General features: G+C 41.9%; 1 protein-coding gene across 4 annotated transcripts in view; it reads left to right on the forward strand.

The window, feature by feature from the left end:
- SORCS1 (sortilin related VPS10 domain containing receptor 1) overlaps positions 1 to 14185 on the forward strand; it is a 304488-nt gene extending 290303 nt beyond the window's left edge. The window contains exons 24-28 of one of the 4 annotated variants that reach the window (XM_040607385.1): positions 3890 to 3989; positions 8831 to 8936; positions 9112 to 9272; positions 10584 to 10702; positions 12038 to 14185. In XM_040607385.1, coding sequence (XP_040463319.1) covers positions 3890 to 3989; positions 8831 to 8936; positions 9112 to 9272; positions 10584 to 10702; positions 12038 to 12094 — 543 coding nt within the window. In that variant the 3' untranslated portion in view covers positions 12095 to 14185. The remainder of the gene's footprint in view (positions 1 to 3889; positions 3990 to 8830; positions 8937 to 9111; positions 9273 to 10583; positions 10703 to 12037) is intronic. The other 3 variants (XM_040607386.1, XM_040607387.1, XM_040607388.1) reach the window with 3 other exon arrangements.
- Positions 14186 to 19510: the final 5325 nt, after the last annotated feature.

Consider the following 19510-nt stretch of genomic DNA (forward strand, 5'->3'; position numbering starts at 1 on the left):
TTCTGAAAGCTAATTATTTTCACAAGGGAGACTCTTGAAGACTATAAATTAGAAGGTTGCTATTCTAAGTTTTGTCTTCAGCTGAGTTAGTTGCATCTCCAGCAGTGAGAGGGGAACAGGGGCAGGCCTGAAGCCAACCTGTCCCCAAGCTGAAGGTCTACCTGTTCAACGGGAGTTGCACAGCTATTTGTGAAACAGGCCAAAGCACTTCTGTGTTTCTTTATCTACTTTTTAAACAAAAATGCATCTACAGTACCACTTTGAATGCAGAAATAAAGGGAAGCATAAGACCAATTGAAAACTTTTCATTATCTCAATGACTGAGATCAGGTTTTGTGTGATTTATTTCAAAGACACTTTATTAATGTTGTAAACAGATTATGTGAGTCAGAACTAGGTTAATGTCTGATAACTGAGCTACAAATAGACTTGATAGAATAAGAAAGGCAGAAGATCTAATTCTCCAACCTCAAAGTGAGTGGCCTGAGTGATCTGTGGTTTACAGATCCCCTTGGGACCACTTGAGGACCAGAAACATTGTCAGGTCCAACTCTGGAGACCAGCGTTCAATCCCAATTTGGCCCTCTAGCTGTGTGTAACCCACTTGTTGTCCTCAAATACTGACTTTTGTAAAGCATAGTGTATGATTTCTATTTCAGATATTTTTGAGAACAGAAATGCACTTTTCTCCCTCTTTCTATACTGTCTATATGTCTATATCAAAAACAATCCAACTTACCACATAAAGAGAAATGAAAATATTGTAGCAAGCAAGCAGGGATTTTAAAAACATGTCTGTTCTTCCCTCAGAAGTGCATGTCAGGAATCTCCAGAGCTGCCTGAGGAAGGCAGATGCCTTATTCTTATAAAAACTTCTGGTGCTTTTGAAGGTCTCAGGCTGTTACACATTTTTTGACTTGTTCAGATTCTGTAAAGACCCAGGCAAAAAAGCTGCACCCAAAAAGCCACTGGGAGAGCATATAATTAATTGAGCCAAGGAAATATGCTGTATACCCTGAGCAGCCTGAACAGTTGCTGCCTGTTTTGACATTTTCCATATAGTCCTGGAACAGTGATGGCTATTTCAAGCCTCTGCTGAGGTCACTGATGGTTTCAGGCAGAAATCATTTTATTCCGAGTTGCATTTGTACAGGATGTAGCATAATGAGCTCCTTATTCATGATCAGGTAGCAATACAATACACTAATAATAAACTTCAGTTGTGACTATTTCTCTCTTTCTTTTTCTTACTACCTCACTCTTACTGCCTCTTCCCTCCCTATTACTCCTTTTCATTGGCTCGCCAGACAAGAATATTGGTTGAGTTTTCTCTCACACACTCAACTTTCCTGCTGGGAGGCTGCCACAGCAACTCTCCCCTGCAATGCCCCTGCCAGTGCTGCTGTTTTGCCCTCTTCACTCTGTGCCACAGGAGTCCTTAGGTAGGCTAGGTGAGATGTCAGTGTTCCTGTAAGGCACTAGTGCCCAACAAAGTCTCTGGTCCCTTCTCATGATGACTTTCTTGAGGTTCTCTCATTCTTCCATGTATTGCCTAAATCCTTGATGAAACCATTCTCCAATACTAGACAGAAACATTTGCTAGCTGTGTTCTCAGTTATAGATCACATTAAGCCTCTTTATGTATAGAAGGCATCATGTATAGCTTTTACCTTTACTGTTTCTCTGACCATTTTGTGCAGCTATTACAATGTTGAATTTGAATAGGAATGACACAATGTGGTTGTTCTTTCCTTCAGTTTACTGTCTTGTGGTTGCTTTTTTTCCGAGGCTCATCTGCCCCAACAACATCAGGATCTCAGAGCACAAAGCAAGATAATTCCTGCAGGGGTATGGAGGAGACCTGTCAAGTCATGTTTGGGACTAGAAATGTCCAGGATGATATTTCTCCTGTTATTTACATGAGCCATTAATGTACCTGTTTACAGCATATTGATCTGCATCTGTTGCTCCAGTTTTAGAGATGAAGCACTCTTTATAGTCGTCAATCTTGGTTATTAATATGCTCAAATTCTTAAAGAGGGATATAATTTCCTTCCCAGGCTTTCTCTCATGTACTGTACATCTTTGTGTCACCATCCCTGCTGCTCTGAGATCAGCAGATGGCTCTTTGTAAGCAGGTGGTATTTTTTCTTGCTATTGGAAGAAATATATTCACTGCTCATTCTGGCACCCATGAAAAAATTGTAAACTTTAAAGAGACATGTTAAAAAATATAAATAAAATGCCTGTAAGAGTTATTGCCAAATTGATATTGGACCAAAGGCACCTATTCAAGTGATCAGCAGCCAGAAATGAAGTATATAAGCCAAGAGTATTGAAAGAACCATTAAGAATGTTAAAAAAATAAAAGAGGCAGATAAATCTCATACTGTGATGAATGATAGCCAAGGAACATCTAATCATATCTGGATAGCATTTACTGAAATAATTCAACCAGACAAAAATGAAGAACATGATTGGAATGTTCTTTTTTCTGACAATTTTTCATTAATCTTCAATAAGGGATAAGGATTTATTTAAAACAAATTAAATTAAGTGGTGAGCACCAGAATACAGTTCCTCTTGATCTTGGTATGGCTATAAAAACACAACGTTCTCAGCAACTGCATTTAAACGTTATGCAGTGGGGGTATTTTTTTGCTGTTTTCCAACCACTTCTCCCTAATAAACCAACATGCAGAACATTGGTTATGTTCAATAGGAAAACTGTTCACTGCTGTAAGAAAATGTAAAATACATGAAATGTATAGCAAATGAACCAAAGACTCAAAACAACCTATCAGCACCGTGTCTGTAGGCTTCCATTCCTTTATTAATCTATCTGGATTTATTGCTTTTAATGGCAACATGCTGCGAACTTCTTCAATATAATTAGGAGCAATATAGAGAAAATGGCTTTTTGCATATTGTGACAAACTGACAAAAGAAGGAATGTTTAGGAACAGATTGGACCAAAGCTTGGCTTCTTCACTGTAAAAATACAGATTTCATGGGGTCTTAGCTGAGCAAATGCTCATCTTTTCTGTTTTGTCCTTTAAGGAGGAACAACCTGCTTCATTTCTGCTACAGCTCTATTGTCATCAGAGTTATGGCCAGATAATCTAGTGATATAAAAGCTCTGTGGAATGTCTCGCCTATGCAAGAGATAATATAAGAGCATGTTCTCTCTGCATGTAACCCGTAAGAATAGATGGAACATGCATTTTGTTTAAGCTACACTCTGTTATCAGTAAAAACTTTCAGATTTGAACAGGTTTTGATACATACTTAAGGATTAGGGAGCAGTTGGCTTGAAACTCAAAGATGGATGAAATGAAATTTGGTTTTAGGACTTGAAATGTAAGTGCAAGCTTGGCCAAGGACTTTAACTATTCATTGTGATTCAGGTATATGATATTATGAACATGCTTTAAGGTCATGGAGTGAACCACTCAAGAGGCAAAAAGTTATTTGTTATGAGCAAAGGAGTGTTAACTATCGAAATGTTTCTCTTTGCTTGAATAGTAAATGGAATTCACTGATATGCTGTTGCTGGCTGGTCCTGCAGACACTGCCATGTGTGGGTGCAATGTTTCCTTGGGGCCCAATTCCCTTTTGCTGCTGGGCCACTCCTACATAGGTGTGACAGGGCAACTTGTTGCTATCAGTCGTTGCCAACCGTACACAAACCACTCTGGACATATTACTGGCAAGATGTGTTCAGCTTTCACAAACTACCTCTTTGTAAGGTGACAGGAAATTGTGCTTGGAAAGTCTGGTGTCTGCAAAATCTTTGCTTTGCATGCAGCTCCGTTTCCTACCCACCTATTGGCAATCTAAACCAATGACCAAGAAACAAATGCATTTCTTTTTTTCTCCTTTTTTCCAGATTTCAGAAAGACTGATCCAGAAACTGAACCAAAACCTGGTCCATTTTGAGTTGAAGCCGGGAGTTCGAATCCTTGTCCATGCTGCCCATTTAACAGCAGGTCAGTATCCTCTTTCTGTGTACACCCTCTCTGTTGCTCTGTAGCACAGAAAGCAATGTATTCCTTGATGGTAGTAGTATGCTACCAGCTGCATTTTAAACATTTCTTATTTTTATTTCACAGTAACAACTCAGTGTATAGGCAGACATTAAAATGCCTGCTCCACCTCCCCTTTCTTTATCATGCCCAAAAGATATAGTGACTTTTGCATTTATGACTAATCCTTTTGTTTACTTACGTGCAATAATTTGCTGCTGTTGTTGGAAATGCAGATAAGTAGCAGTACAAATGTGTATTTCTTGGCTGTCTCTGAAATATTCAGCAGCTAAGCAGCACCATGGTGTATTCAGCCTGGATCACAGGGTGCAAAGGTTATCAACTAACCTTGGAGATACTCAGATATTCTAGAGTCAACAAACATTCAAAGCAGCTGAGCACAGTTCAGAAGTTGTTCAGCAGTCTGAAAGGCTAGAGTCAATTTATACATGCACAAACATAAGATTAGGCAGCTTGGGCTTTAACTAGCCATCTCCAAAGTCCTGATATTTAATTGTATGCATCTCTGTCTATTCTGTATGTTAAATCCTCATTTCACAGCACAGGCCCAATTTAACTATTACAAGAGCTGGGATGAACAAATTCATGCTCAGGACTCTTAGGAATTCCTTTTGTTCAGGAGCTGCTGGTGATTCTGATCAGTTGGTATCAGCTTCTTTTGCTGACTTGCAAAGTTAGCAAAAGCCTCAGTTCAATTATACCAGCAAACTGTTCTCCAAAAAGCTTCTTACGATAAGAACAGGTCTGCCCGAACTGGTGTTAGTCCATGTTCTGCCTTGTCTGTAAAGGGAAAGGGCAAAGTGGCTGCTAGGAAAGGGTATAATGCAACTGCATTTAAACCCCTCCAGAAGTAAGTCCCGGTGTTTGCAATATTTCATTTTTTTTCTAAGCAGATCTTGCTAATATCTGCCCTGGGAATATTTCTACATGTTTCTGCTTTCCATTAGCTGTGGAACAGATGCTTGCTTTTAGACATGTTAGAACCAAAAGCATGAAACAGCAGAGACGGCACAGCTGAATAACCTCTAAAGAAAAGAAAAAAAAAAAAAAAACAACCAACAAAAACCCACAACAGCTTGAGAAGTCACTTTGATGTTTTTTTCTCCTGTAGACTGTAAGAGAAAAATGTAATAGACATATGACACAGAAGAATTGCACGATTTTACATTTAATATTTAAATTCATATCCATTTTACATAGTGATTGTTATCAGAGAAGCCATCCTTGGTCTGAATTTTCAATGATGATTAGTGATACTATATGTACTTTCAGAAAATGCTCAGTGCCTCTTTCTTAAAAGAAACACACCTGAAAGCATCTTAATGTGAGCTTCAAATGCGGAGTTACCTGCAATTGCTCATTCTGGGCATTTGCTCTGCCAATGCACATGGATGTTTTCCATTTTGGTCAGTGTTCATTACAGTCAAGATCGAATCCCAAATGAACATTTAGGCATGACTACTCTGGCTCTGAATATCCCTGAGGCGTTTTCTAAAAAATTATATTTAGAAAGAATCACATCAGATATTCCTGGGAAAGGCTCATCCTTACCCCTTGCTACTGAAAGGACATTCCTGATTTCATGTAGTGGAAACAGATGACATCTAAAATCACATATCCAGCCCTGCCTTTAATACAAGATGAATCTAGATCCAAGTTTTGTGCTGTATGTAGGAGCCTCCTGCAGCTTCTTGGAGAGGAATTATGGCATCTCTGCATGAGGGAGTGCACAGGGTCCCCACTTGCTACCTCCATGCTCAGAGCTGGCTAAAAGCTGGGTAGCTCCTGTCCTGAAGCCAAATAATTAGCAGAGGTACTGTAGCACTCTTCTGAACTGCTAAACCTTGTCTGCTGCCCTGAATGAACCAAAAGGCAGGATCTATCAGTGTGGCATACTGCCATGCTAAATAATAGTATGGCCCCCGGACACGTGCTGGCCTGTTTCTTGCTAGCTCAGGCTGAAGCACAGTCTGTTTGGCTCAGAGATGCTGTATAATACATGTTAGTTGTGCTCACTGAAAATGAACATTTATATTTGTATTTAGACACACACTGGGACTGAGTTCTTTTTGTCCGTGATAGATGCAAACAGTCATTTGTCCTGCAAGGTGGGCTTTGTTGTACTCTTTGAAACCACTGGTGAGCTGTTGGATTGCTGTAACTGGCTGCACGTTGCCCTATAGGAACACTACAAGATTTTGTCTCTTGCGGAAATATGATTCAGTAAGAATGCAAAATGAGCCTGGACTGCCAAACTAGACATTAAAAAGTCCAGAGAGCAGCCACTGTGAGGTCTTTGAGGGAATATGGCTCCTTATCAAGCTGCAGAGGTCATGACTTAGTTCCCTGTCTAAATACAAGGCCAAATTTAATCACATAAAAATTTGGGTACGGTTTAGAATTTGGCAGAACACCAAAAGAATGGTACTTTGCTGCCGAAAACTATTGCTTTGGTTGTCAAGGAAGAAGAATTGTTCTTTTGAAATCCACACTTTTGTTAAAAATTAAACAAAACAAAGCAGGGAGACCTAGAAAACACAAGCCAGCACCAGAAGCAATCCCTAGAAAACACAACCCAGCAGGATGCGCAAGGCCCAGAGGTGCTGCTCTGGTCTATTGCATCCCTTCTTTCCCAGAATTTTCACTGTGACCCTGTGTTGGACTCCAGGATGCTATGGGCTGTAGTTGGCTGAACCACAAAGCTCAGCATGTGTTTTTTTAAGTGCATATGTATGTGTACATACACCTACATTTAAGTTCCCACACCCCAGTGCACATGCGTGCTCCTCCCTGTGTGTGTGCCTGGTCATGCACAGCAGCAATTTCTGCAGCAGGGGAGCTGCTGGGAACGTAAATGCAGGAATCTAAACTAGCTTGGTGTGGGTATTCAAGCAGAACTTGTAGAAATGAGCCTCTTGTGTGTGTGTGTATGTTGTACGTGAGCATGTGCATTCCCTGGAGTGCAGAAGAGTGACAGGTGTTGGACTCAGCACATTTCATACATTAGTCTTCGTTGCTCAGGCCACAGTGGAGGAGGGATTCATTTATGGCAATTACGGACAACAGACTGCAATTCATTTATCATGCTCATTCCTTCTTCTCATGAAAAAAAAACAAAACAAAACAAAAAAAAAAAACCAAAGTCCCCAACTCAAAAGACAACAATTTTAGCTTTAAGGGAAAGTAAAATACACCAATATTCCTCACAAAGCAGTTAAAAAGCTGTTTATTAGCAGACTCTCAGTGCAGCATTATAACAAGAACAATGAGTGATGCTGAGCCTGAATGGGATGCAGAGCCAGTTTATCATCCCACAGAACTGCAGAGACACAAAAAATACAGACACAAAGGGGGCAGAGTGGAAATGTGTGAGGAATTCATAAGAATGGATCATTTCATCCCAGTGCCTAACCTTCCTGAGGCTTTATGCTCATGCCTGCTTGGTGTGGGAAGGCGAAGTTTTCATACTTCTCTTTGTAAATTTTGACTTTATCAGGCTGGACATGACAGCTGAAAGCCTGTGTGTGTGTGATGTGTGTGCCTGAGGAAGTATTTGCTTGTGTGTGGATGTTTTCTTGTGTCTTCTGGCTCTGGTTTAGGATGGGTCTGTTCAGAGGATGTGAAGAGAGGCAAGAGAAAGAGGACGTGTATGGCAGCAGTTCAAATTAACTTTCATTGCCTTGCAGAGGAAGGCACTACCTACACCTTTTTCTATGTGTAATGCCAGATAGAGACAGCCAGTGAGGGTGTATCTGCCGTGTGCATTAGCTCTGTATAATGGCTCAGATACAGCTGCGTGTCTGTCTAAGTGTCTTTATTAGTGTCTGCACGAAGAACAGAGACTACTGGACCTATGTGTGTCCCTTTTTGCGTGCTAGATGCCTTTCTGTTTCTCTGTGTGTATATGAATGATGGAAGCTCTATTTAATACAATTTACTTTGTATTTCTGGAGAGCCATACTTCTGGCTGCTTTGTGTGGCCTTATTTTGCAAGGAGCTATGAAAAGGTGGTGAACAAAACTCTGAGGAGAAGCACAGAAACGCTTTTTGATTGGTTAGGGTTGGTTTTGGTGTTCTTTTTTTTTTTCTTGAACCTGTGTACTCTCTTGTATGGAAGACTTGTGGGAGAGAGCAGGGCACCAGGAGAGAGTAGAACACGTTCAGAAGAGTAGGAAAGGGATAAAGGAAGTAATTGAAAATGTCAGAGGTGTGAGAAGAGCTTGCCATGATAAGGCAGTGTCTGTGGAAGGCACTGCACTTCTGGTCAGGAAGGAACAGGACTGAGCAGAGAACAATATATTTGGTGAGCATCATTGCTTCAGTAAAATTGAGCCAGTTGCTCATTATTCACTAGGCATTGGGAGCTGTCCACACTAACTCTAAACAAAATAGAAAGTCAACACAACAAGTTAGCCTGTGGATAGCTCCAGGATCATCCAGAAAATGCCAGTTTTGGTACCCAGGTAACACCTTTTGCAACTACCTTAGGTAACTGTCTGCAATATGAGGAAATATGTTTCAGGCAGTCCTCTAATAGGCCAGAGAAGAAAGGCCTCTAAGGGGAAAGCTATGGAACTGGACATCAAGGGGTAGATTGAGCACCGCAAGTGGTCTGAACCCAGGTTTACTTCCAGGTGGATTAGAAAGGGTGGGAAGCCCCGGAGACATGTGGACAGATGGGACCTGCTACATGTGCAATAAGGGGAGAATGAACTATGCTTCTGGAGGGTGCAACTTTCACTCCAGGCTGGGGGTGGCTCTAACGTTCTCCCCCTGTCTTGCAGCTCCCCTGGTGGACCTCACTCCCAGTCACAGTGGTTCAGCTATGCTGATGCTCCTCTCTGTCGTGTTTGTGGGACTAGCTGTGTTTGTAATCTACAAGTTCAAAAGGTATGACCCTCCCCGAGCCGTTGCCTTCTCCCCATTGCTGCCTTTCACTGAGGTGTTTGGGTTTTGTTTTGCTGGGTTTTGGTTTTTTGCAGTGATTTATTTCTTGGTTTGTAAAAGCTGATACTACATCATCTGCCAGAGTACCCCACAATGATGGTTTCTGTTAATGTTTTAGGAAGATTCCTGGCCTTAATATATATGCACAGATGCAGAATGAAAAAGATCAAGAGATGGTCAGTCCAGTCAGTCAGAGGGAAAGCATACCTAATGTCCCTCAAAGTGAGCTGGTGAGCCCTGAGCAACTAGTAGATGAGAAGTTGGAAGTCCAGCCCATAGGTAAATAACTTGCAGCATCCCGCAGCTGGTCAGACTCTTGACTTATAATTGGCTAACCCTTTCCTCAGCCTCCCCCCTCCCCATATTCCTGCACACTCCTCCTCCCACCCTCTTCTGCCGCAGCAGTAGTTTTGCTACAGGAATCCTTGCTAACTTTTCCCTCTCCCTCACTGCCATGTGATGAAAGGGAGGGAAACAACTTTAGGCTTTTTCTCTCTCCTAGTTGCTCTGTGTAGATCCCCTCCCCTTCTCAAAAATCCTGCTGGCACTTAACTTTTGCTGTAAGGCAATTTAATTTATTTTGCTGGGGCTGATACAGTTGCGGGGCTAAACCCCATGTCCAGGAGAACTTCATCCACCCTCACCTGGAACGTGGAGGTGAGCAGGTGATTCGGTAAGTCAGATTTAAAAGCTAAATACTCATTGATGTTTTTACTGTTGTGGTCTTTGTGCTGTGCCAGACCTTATTGCCAGCAGCAATGCTAGCCTGGCTGATTCCCAGGGAAATCGAGCAAAACCTGGGATCTCAGCACTGGACAGCTGGGTTTGCCCTCAGGCTGATGTCTTACCAGGCCTCTGTGGTTGAAAATGTGAAAAGCAGACTTTGATAGGACCTAAAGTGAACAGACTCAAAGCGGGCATACTGGGATCAGTCACATGTTTGCTCATGCTTTTATGTTTTCTGTTACCCTGACTACAGTAAAAGTGTTGGGATGGAGCAGGGATATTTCAGCCTGGGGACATGTTCTGCTAGAGCCAGCATCGCTGGGACATTGCTCAGCTTCACTTGTGAGGTGATAATTCTGCAGGCTCAGCCCCTTCAAATAAGGACGTGGACCTAATTTAGAGAGATTAAAGTTTATAAGCTGTTTTGACTTAGGAGTGAAGCATAGTCATAACTGAGATCCCTTATTTGCACAATTTCATCAGCTTAACCAAATCTTGGATCCCACCTGAGGATGTCCCTAAAATGAATGGGAGTTCTTTCTAAAGCAGTCTTGGAGTCACAGCTACTGCAGAGAGGGAGCAAGGGGAAGGGCAATTAAAGGAGGGAATGTGATGTGCTAAGATTGTGGCCTGCAAAAACACTTGAGAGAAAAAAGAAGGATGTCTCTTTATGAAACTGATGTCTAAGCTGGAAACCCCACTGCAATCAATACCAGTCTCTCCTCGCCTGCTCACTAAGGAGAGATCTTGTAGCTATTAAAAGCTTTTAAGCAGCTATTCATCAGCAGACCTGGACATCCCTGCTTAGCACAACACAGGATGGAGTGAGGGGACCAACCTTCCCATGTGGTGTTCCCCATACAGAGCAACCCCAGGCCACAGTCCAGAACCAAAGGAAAGGAAATGCAACCAAGGTAGTCTGGACAGAGGACTTCCAAAAGGCTTGTGGATCACCAAGAGGTTTCAAGCCAAGACCCGGAGCGGTGGGTCCTAAACTTTAACAATTCTTTTTTTTTTGTTTGTTTGTTTGGGGTTTCTTTTTCTTTTTCCCCCAGAAACCTCCAAGGCAAAAGTGATGTAAGATGTGAAGGGAGAAACACCCAATTTCAGGTCTGAAACTCTTTTTCTAGAGTTAGATGGGCTTTGAGCTCCACCTTTCTAAAAGTGTAATGACCATGGTTCATGCTGTTCCAGAGGTAGGGAAACATGTTTTCACAGGTCACTGTGAAATTGTCACAGGTGACTGAAACAGGTCACAGGTGACTGAAGTGGGAAGAGTCCGTCATCTGCTAGCAGCCTGGTGCTGGAAAATAAATGCTTGAAGCCTCTAGGGTAAGACTAGTCAAAAGTAAATTTTGGGGGTAGGTTTTCATTTGGTGCAATTGTAGTACTTCTGGCTTTCTACAATGGCCAGCATTCTGTGTGTTTCTCAGCTGTGCTACTGGACACTGTATTGGATCAGAAACTGGCCTTTTTTAATTCCTTGGTTTGCAACTACAACTGCAGTAGCAAGCACAAAAGGTAAATATATGGGATACACAGACTCAATTCTTTATCAAAAGGAATCAGTCCAACAAACTTCCTAAGAGTGTTTTTCCATCCTGTCAGTAAGATGAATGAGGAAACTGAATCAGAGCTCACTGACAAAATGAAAAGGTCTGGACCTAGGTGTAAACAGAATAGGAAGTGCAAAGGCTCTTCACTTTCCTATACAACCACCTCATCTGTTTCTGGAAATCAGCAATTTCTTTTTTAATGAGTTTTCTTTCTTTTGGGAAAACAAAACAAGACTGTAATTGGGTGTTTCTCTTCTGTATGCTTGTTCAGAAGCCAGGTTTTTTCAACCCCTTTGATCATTCAGGGATCCTTCCTTGGAGGAATCTGAATGAATGTCCCTGGATCATTTAATTTTCTCTCCAAACTCTGGCAACAAAAAACCCGCAGTCCCTATTTTCTGGATGTGAATGGTTTAGACTCTTCTTTTGCAAATGCAAAGCTTAAGGTTATTTATGAAATTTCCAGCACCTTATCATTGCAAATGAGTTACACATTTCCTCTGAGGACCTCAGCCCCTCCTTCCCTCCACCCTCTGCTCTGGCCTCTCCTTCTTCTGTTCAACATGAGTGAATCATCTTCATTAGCAAAAGAACAGGACATCACCTTCAGTGTTTTGAATGACGAGAAAGCATTTCTGGGAAGAACATGTCAGTCTGGAACAGTTGAACCCAAAGGCCAGCAAGGTGATACCTTCAAACATTTTCATTGGCTAAACACACTTGTTATGTACTGACTTTTATTTTGTTCTTTCTTTGCCACAGGAAGTATTTCCACAGCTGCTGAGCCCCAGAGCACAAAAGAAATCCCTACCTATGTAAATGGTTGAACTGAGGACACCGATATACATCTTAAAAAAAAGGAGGAAAACTCACTGCATTTGGACTTTTTAATTCTTCAGATGACAAAGGGTTTTTAGCTTTAAGCCTGTGCATGTGGACATTATACTGAGACCATAGTGGAACTGCATTGTACAGGTGTTCAATTTTAGTGGGGGGTGGGGGGAGAGGAACTAGTACCACTATTCACTCCTGCGGCCCTTCCCTTCACTCCTCCACTTTTTTCTGATCTGTCTCTAATTTGTAGAAAATCCATAATGATGTAGGCCAAGAATGTGCATGGGGGTCTCTAGGGAGAGGGGTGGGCTGGGATGTCAGGGGAGAAGGGCTGGGGGAGGTGGGAGGGGCATTTAGGGTTCTTGGCTTTAGATTTAACTGCTCTTTTAGCACTTTGGGCTGCGGGAGGGCTAGCTGCCCCAGCAGACTTTCATAGGACACAAAAAAATCACACTGGAGTTTAAAGGCACTGAAAATATTCTTGGTCTGTCTGGTTTGTGTCTTTCTTTGGACACTCGCCTTCGTTCCTCTAGCTGCAGCTGCTGCCTGTGTCCCACGGCTGCGAGGAGGCTGTGTGCCAACCCCAAGTCCAGGCTCACTCTTTAACAGCTTTTTTAGCCTGCTCACACCAAGACATCCCACCGATAACGCCATTGAAAGATAACTTTTTGCCTCCTAACCTTGAACGGAACAGAACGAGCTGCATTACAGGCAGGGAGGTCTGTCCATACTGCAGGTGCAGGAGGTTATTGCCAGCATGAACGTACACTGTACTTCGTACCAGCCTTACACCTGCAGTTTTGGCTGAGAGAAAGCCTCAGTAACACCCTCAGCCACATTTAGTGCTGATGTTTGGATTTGTCTGGGGAAGTCCCAGGAGATCTCTGCCTTTTGGGGGTCACCCCGAGGCCTGTCAATTTTTTGAAAGACATCTTGCCCAAAGAATAGGGAGCAGGGAAAGGTCTATGTGGTTTCCTATGGCCTTCTTGGCAACAGCCCTTGTTTGCAGATTTGCAAATTCCTGCCACTCCAGGCAGAGGAAGGAGAATAAAAGAGGATTTGGTGTGAGATTGTTGCCACGCATTATGAGCCCCAGCACCACAGAACCACACTAGTACAAGATTTTATTTCTTGTACAGAATAATAATTTGATTACTTGTACACAATAACATGACCTTGTATCTTACACTGCAACTAGAAATGGGGCTGCAGGACATACTCAGGTAGACTATGTAAGGCGGCGGCAGAAAAGCAGGCTTAGTATCCTCAAGTAAGTCCTCCCAAGAGGGTATCTGGCTAACCTGTGGTCATTACAGCTGTTGATTTCCAACCCAACTCAGGTAAACTCAGCACCAGGACTTTGGTTTGAAGTGCAAAGATAGAAAGACAGTAACCAATGCAGACTTACTTAACTGTGCTAGGTGGAGGCAAATAGACGCCAGTTCATAATCAGTGCAGCACACCTAGGAGGCATCCTGATTCCCAATATGAGTGGGTTTTGTTCAAAAGACATTGTACATGGCTACCTGAGTTAAAACAGGAGAAAGCAGCATTCTTGGCATTTCCCAGAGTCTCTGGACAGGGCTGTGGTGGTGGTAGGTTTTAATTTCTCTGCCACAAATTGGGCAGAGCCCAAATCAACCTACTTGCTGGCAAAGAAAAAAAGCGATACCAAGTGTGAGAACATTAGACCCCTAGCAATTAAAGGATCATCACAGTACAGAGTCCTCTGCCTCTTTCTGTAGTTTCTCTGAAGATTAAAAGATAGAAACATAGCAGTTTGTATGGCTTCGCTGTTTTCTTTGCAACTACAGCTTTAGGGAAGATGGGAAAGTTTTGGCAACAACTGTATAATACTCCCCACTGAAGTCCAACATTAGCCAACTTATTTTTATAGTAAGCCAATCAAAAAGTTTTCTTATAGTGTTGGAACTATTTCTAATTTTAAAATTACTTTTTTTGATGTACTTTTTCATCTTCTTTTTCCCTTTCGTTAAATACGATGTAGCGTAATGTATAATTGCTATTGTTTATTGCTTTTACAGTCATATTTATTAAACAGATTATGTCTCTAAATGAAAGCCTGTGTTTTAGTTACTCTCTTTAGCTCTCTGTCCCTGACTGGGATCTCCCAACTACATTAAAAAGGTAGGAAGTTAATTCCTTCAAAAAGAAAGGGATGTTCAGTAGAAGTGGGAGAGAGTGGTGTTCGCGTGCTTCTGAAAATATAGTTCCTAGTAACAAGACGCCAATGTGAAGGTTACATCCTCAGTCAAAGTGCTTTATAAAGCTGAGGGATGCAGAGGTGCAATGCTGTTTGCAAAACCAGAAGGTTTCCAAACAAGCAGTGGTAGAGCTCTGAGCAGTTCCCTGCCCATGGTTACCCTTCCCCATACACACTTTCTGTTAAAGGTTCCTTAATACCTTTTTTGACTATACTATTGCCAACACTGATAAGGGAACATTTAAATTATTCACATTACTGATTAATCAGGTTTTACATGTGAAGAAAATGAAGCATAGGAAGTTTCTGTCAGCTTGACAGTGACATGTTGCTAAGAAAAGGAAAGAAAACATAGCTTCTCTGCTTTTTAAGTCAGGATGCAACCACCAGCTTGTTCTACCTCTTACAATGGGTTACTAGTTCGGTTCTGTAGCCTTTTTTATACCCCTGATATAAGAATTTACATACACACAGGAAGAGTCAAAGATCTGGTGTTTGTGTATTGTAAACAACCCAGGACATGGTATTGCATGTTAAGTCCAGGAACGATGAATTTGCTTATTGAGGAGTGTGTTGTTTTCACACCCTGCAAAAATCCCGCTATAATTACAATTACTAGCTTAAAATGTTACAGTGAACACTGCAGCCTTTCTTCACATTTCATTCAGCCTGGATGAACAGCTGTCACAGCCATGGTCGTGGTGCAGGTGCCTCAGAGGTGTGTGTGTAGATGTAATCTGCTTTTATCTTTTAAGTGCCCACCTGAATTATCAGGCGTCTGTCCTGGCCATAAACGGTAAGTCTGGTTTTGGCAAGCACCTCTAAAGCATTTTGAGATCATTCCTTTCAGCTTGTTGTGTGTCCCGAGGCAGAGACTGATTGTTATTTGTAGTTGTTTTCTGGTTTGTATAACAACACAGCGATTCACTGCTAATGGCTGAACACTGAGACAATAAACAAAGAATATACCAAATACTTAAAAAATCCAATATGAATTTTCTCTGAGGATATTATCATACCTTGAGACAATAAAAAAAGTTCATTATTGTTTGTCAGAAAGAGTGGGGATTTAAAATATTGTTAAAACCTCGAAGTTTTTTTCTAATTTGATGTTGATTCTCTACTGTCATCTTAACTGCCATAACACAGGCATACGGATGGGACTGGCATATTGGCTCCTAGGAGAGATTTATACTTCACTAGCAGGAAATTTGGGGTAAGTTGCTGGATCACCTTTCCTGGAAATCAGTAGGTGTTAGTGTTTAAATACTTCTGAGGACCTGAGCCTCGGTTGTTTGCTGTGTTTAATTGCTTGAACTTTTGATGGAAAGCAAGATCCTTACAGCACTCGCTGAAATGGTTATGCAAATTAAGCAGGAATTTCCGGTGACCCTAAATGAACCTTGTCTTGTTCTTGTCAACTTCTGCTGCAAACTTCTGACAATTGCATTTAGTGTGGTACATAGAACTGATAACAAGGAATTAGTATTTTATCTGTGTGCTGTCATCTCTCATTGAATGCATGGAAAGTTTCTTTGCCATATTATATCTCTAGGTACATTCAGTGTTTTAAACATTACCTCTGATTGCAGAGCTACCATGTTCACTACAATAAAAAAGAAAACTTTATTTTCCTTCAGTTAATGAGATGCTGTCCTTGCATTTCTCTATGAAACAGAATAATAAAGCATGTGAATAAGTAATACTTGAACTGAACTAGAACAGATCCTTTTATTTTAGAGTGTTGGTATGGTCCTGGCCGTAATACCTAGAAGAAAAGACTGAAGTCAAATTGTTTTCTGAATAACAAGACCATCGTGCTATCATGTACCAGGTCATCAGCCTAAAAGGTATGTTTCATCTGCAGTTTTAAGTTTAGCTTTTTCTTGTCCCTAATTTCCTGCTGGGGTATATGGCTATCTGGTACTGCTCACCGTGCTGAAAGCAGGTCATAGAGGAAATGTGTGTTACGTATTTCTCAATGTGAGAATTTCAGGATGTCTTCCTTGTTGTTTGCATTGTGGTACAGCCACCCCAGTGCTAGGTGCTGTATGCACATCAGCAATACAGGTAATATTGTAACTGGATAAAATGAACAAAATAAAAGAACAAGTTTTCTCACCACCTCTGTATTGCAGATTGAGCCTCACGTTGTAATCTTCTGTCATTTTGACAAGTGGACCATAACTGAACCTTCTCTACATGAGAACTCAGCACTGTGTATGTGAGCTCCAACGAGATGGCCAGCCCAGCACCTAAACAGCCCAACTCAGTATAGGGTTACTGGTTTGTGTCCTAGGAGGTACAGTAACATATGTGAGACCACCCAGCCTTCCAGGACAGTAGCTCCATGGTGTCCTGTCTGTGCAAAGGCTTACTTTCTGCTGGGATAACTTAGAGCTATGAAGTTTGTGATAATTTATGACGTTTTCTCTAGGAATTTTATGAGCTTTTGTTAGCAGGGAGAGAGGTGCAACTAAAATAGATCCAGTCAAATGTGTAACCTTGACTCTTAAGCACTTAGAGTAGGGCCATGCCTAGGTTTGTATAATGACCTCCCACTAAGCTCAGCCATGCGTAAAGAGAATAGGAACCAGATAACTGTTGGATTTCCTCAGCTTCTCTGAGGCTGTAGCACATCCAGACATTGTGGACACAAGTATCACTAATAGTATTGCTGATGTGCTTCATATTGAAATTAATTGTATAGAAGGATCCCAACCCGAATCATTAGTCTGACGTGCAGAGTGCTGTATCCACCAAACTACGGAGAAAATAAGCTACAATCACAAAGTTTTCTAGTTTTTGTAATCTTTTATTGAGAAGCCCTGAGAGACAAAGGTCCAAAAGAAGGAATGTAGGAAAGCTGTTGGGAGGGGTGTCATGATTGCCTGCCTTCAGCACAAGATAGATGCAAGCAAACGCCCTCCCTTTTTATAACAAATTCCTCCTCCAGCCTTCCCCAGACAAAGTCGGCTATGGTGGTGTTTCTGGGACTGCAGCTACACTGGCAAATAGTTGCTCCCCAGCCCCAAGGCGTGGGCCACTCGTCCCATGGACCGCTTCAGTCCTTGCTGTGCCCCTCAGAGGCAGCTGGAGGGTAGAGCTCTGAAACACTAATTGGACTGGCAGCTGCCTCTGCTCTTGCTGCTTGCTGCAAAAAGATGAATAATGCATGCAGCACATTTAAATGTAGTGTTATAAAGTGCTTTAAGGGAGAAAGTCTTTGATTATTAACTCTGCCTGCATGGGGAGAAAATCCTTATTCTGTCACCACAGAGAAAGCCTGAACTGGTGGGCTGAACCCTTATCTCCACACCAGGAGGGTCTGGGATGTAGCATATCTCCACTTTTTCTGCATTTGTGGTGTACTCCAGACTGAGGATCTCTCCTGGGGCTAAGGCAGTGTCAATGCAGAGTCCTTCTCTTGACATTTTGGCTGAAGCTGGAAACCTTCCTTAACCTCTCCAGTATGTGCAGATACACGGGCGGACTGCCCATTGTGATTCCTGCCTCATGTCACATCAGGTGAGTGGATGAGGCTCAGCGCTATACAGAAGTGGATGCTGTACATGGCATGGAATATTTGCACCAGCTGTTTCACAACAGGTAACTCTTTCTCCCACTTTCCACACCTGCCTAGTCCCACCTAGGGAGTGCGAGATTCAAACCACCATAATCCTCCTTTATGCTCCCCTGAAGCTATGATTTGTTAATAGCAGAGCTCTGAGGTTTCTGCCCTTCCTTCTGTGGCCTGATGTGCAAGGTGAAGCTGTTTGGTCTGAGCTGCAAGCCCTGAAACAGCTGCACCTACGTGTGTCTCTGAAAAGTGCTTGCTCAAGAGATCCAGAAGAAACAGTAATAAATGTACAAGCAAAATCCTTCTTCAGACCCTGCTACAGAGACACAGGACTGGAGAGACTGACCTCTGAGACACCGATTTCTTGAACAAAATCTTGGAGTGGGATGTTCATGGGCTAAGTTTTTCCCTACTTCTGTGTTGGCTCGTATAGATGAAAGTGTTTTCCACTACAAATGAACTTAAAGGAGTACGTTTGGTTAATTATGTTCTATTAGTGAGTAGAAGCCCTGGCATTACTAACTGTCACAGGATGAAAGACAGCTTGTACCCAAAATAATCTGCAGCTCAGGGAGGAAATTTTCAAAGCCACAGAAAGCAGTTCGTTTCCCAGCTGACATTCACGCTTTGAAAAACATTTCCCTAATGGACAAGGAAGAGGCCCTTCCTGAGTCCAGAGGCTTTTCTTCCTCACCTGAAGTCCCCAAATACACCAGTCTGGTTATTGATCTCAGTTGCCATCACATTTAGCTAAACCCGAGCAGGGTCAGCACCAGCATGCCCATCTGGGCTCGGATGTGGCTGCAGAGCAAAGCGCTGCAGTTAGGCTGCTGGGCCCCATGGGACAGGCTGACCTGCCCAGCCACATCGACTCATTTTTCATTACCGGATTATTTTTCCCCCTACGTCTTCATGCCATGTTGACCTGAAAACTTACTGTGTTGCCTGCTGCTGTGGGCCTTCCTCTCCTTTCATGGGAATACCCAAAGACAGCCCGCAGCCTTCAGCTGGGCTTGGCGTTTATCTGTAAAACAGAAGTGCCTGTTTCTTTTACAATGGTTCTTAAAGTTTGTCAGCCCTTTGACACAGTTACAACAAGAGCTCATTTCTTCTAAAGCACAATCAGGATTATTGGAGTTAACTTCAGGGGGAAATAAACACTAGTTTATTTTCAGCAACACTTTGTTGCTGATATTCCTTAAGGGCTCAGTGTATGTTATGATATAGGAGGATTACATTTAGCAGCTCTTAATAAAAATGAAATTATGATCCAGCCCTAGCAATCTATTTTGCTTTCCTGTTAATCTAAATATTTTTATTAATTAAAACCAATTATTCTTTTAGCTGTAATTATTGCACCCTTTTTTTTTTTTCTTTTTTTTTTTTTTCTAATTTCAAAGAATGTTCTGGTTTCAGGGAGAGGAGATTTATTTACCTTCAGTCCTTAGTTTTACTTGAACTTTTCCTTCATCTATGTAATACTTCTCTTAATTATCCTTTTTAATTGAGATGATAATGCAGCAGGCAGCCAACATTTTTTTGTTGATTTGTTTGAAGTAGCTTCTAAACCTAGATTATGGTATTGTCTCCCTTTTGA

This window comes from Falco naumanni, chromosome 9 (genome assembly GCF_017639655.2).
Source record: "Falco naumanni isolate bFalNau1 chromosome 9, bFalNau1.pat, whole genome shotgun sequence".
Taxonomy (NCBI): domain Eukaryota; kingdom Metazoa; phylum Chordata; class Aves; order Falconiformes; family Falconidae; genus Falco; species Falco naumanni.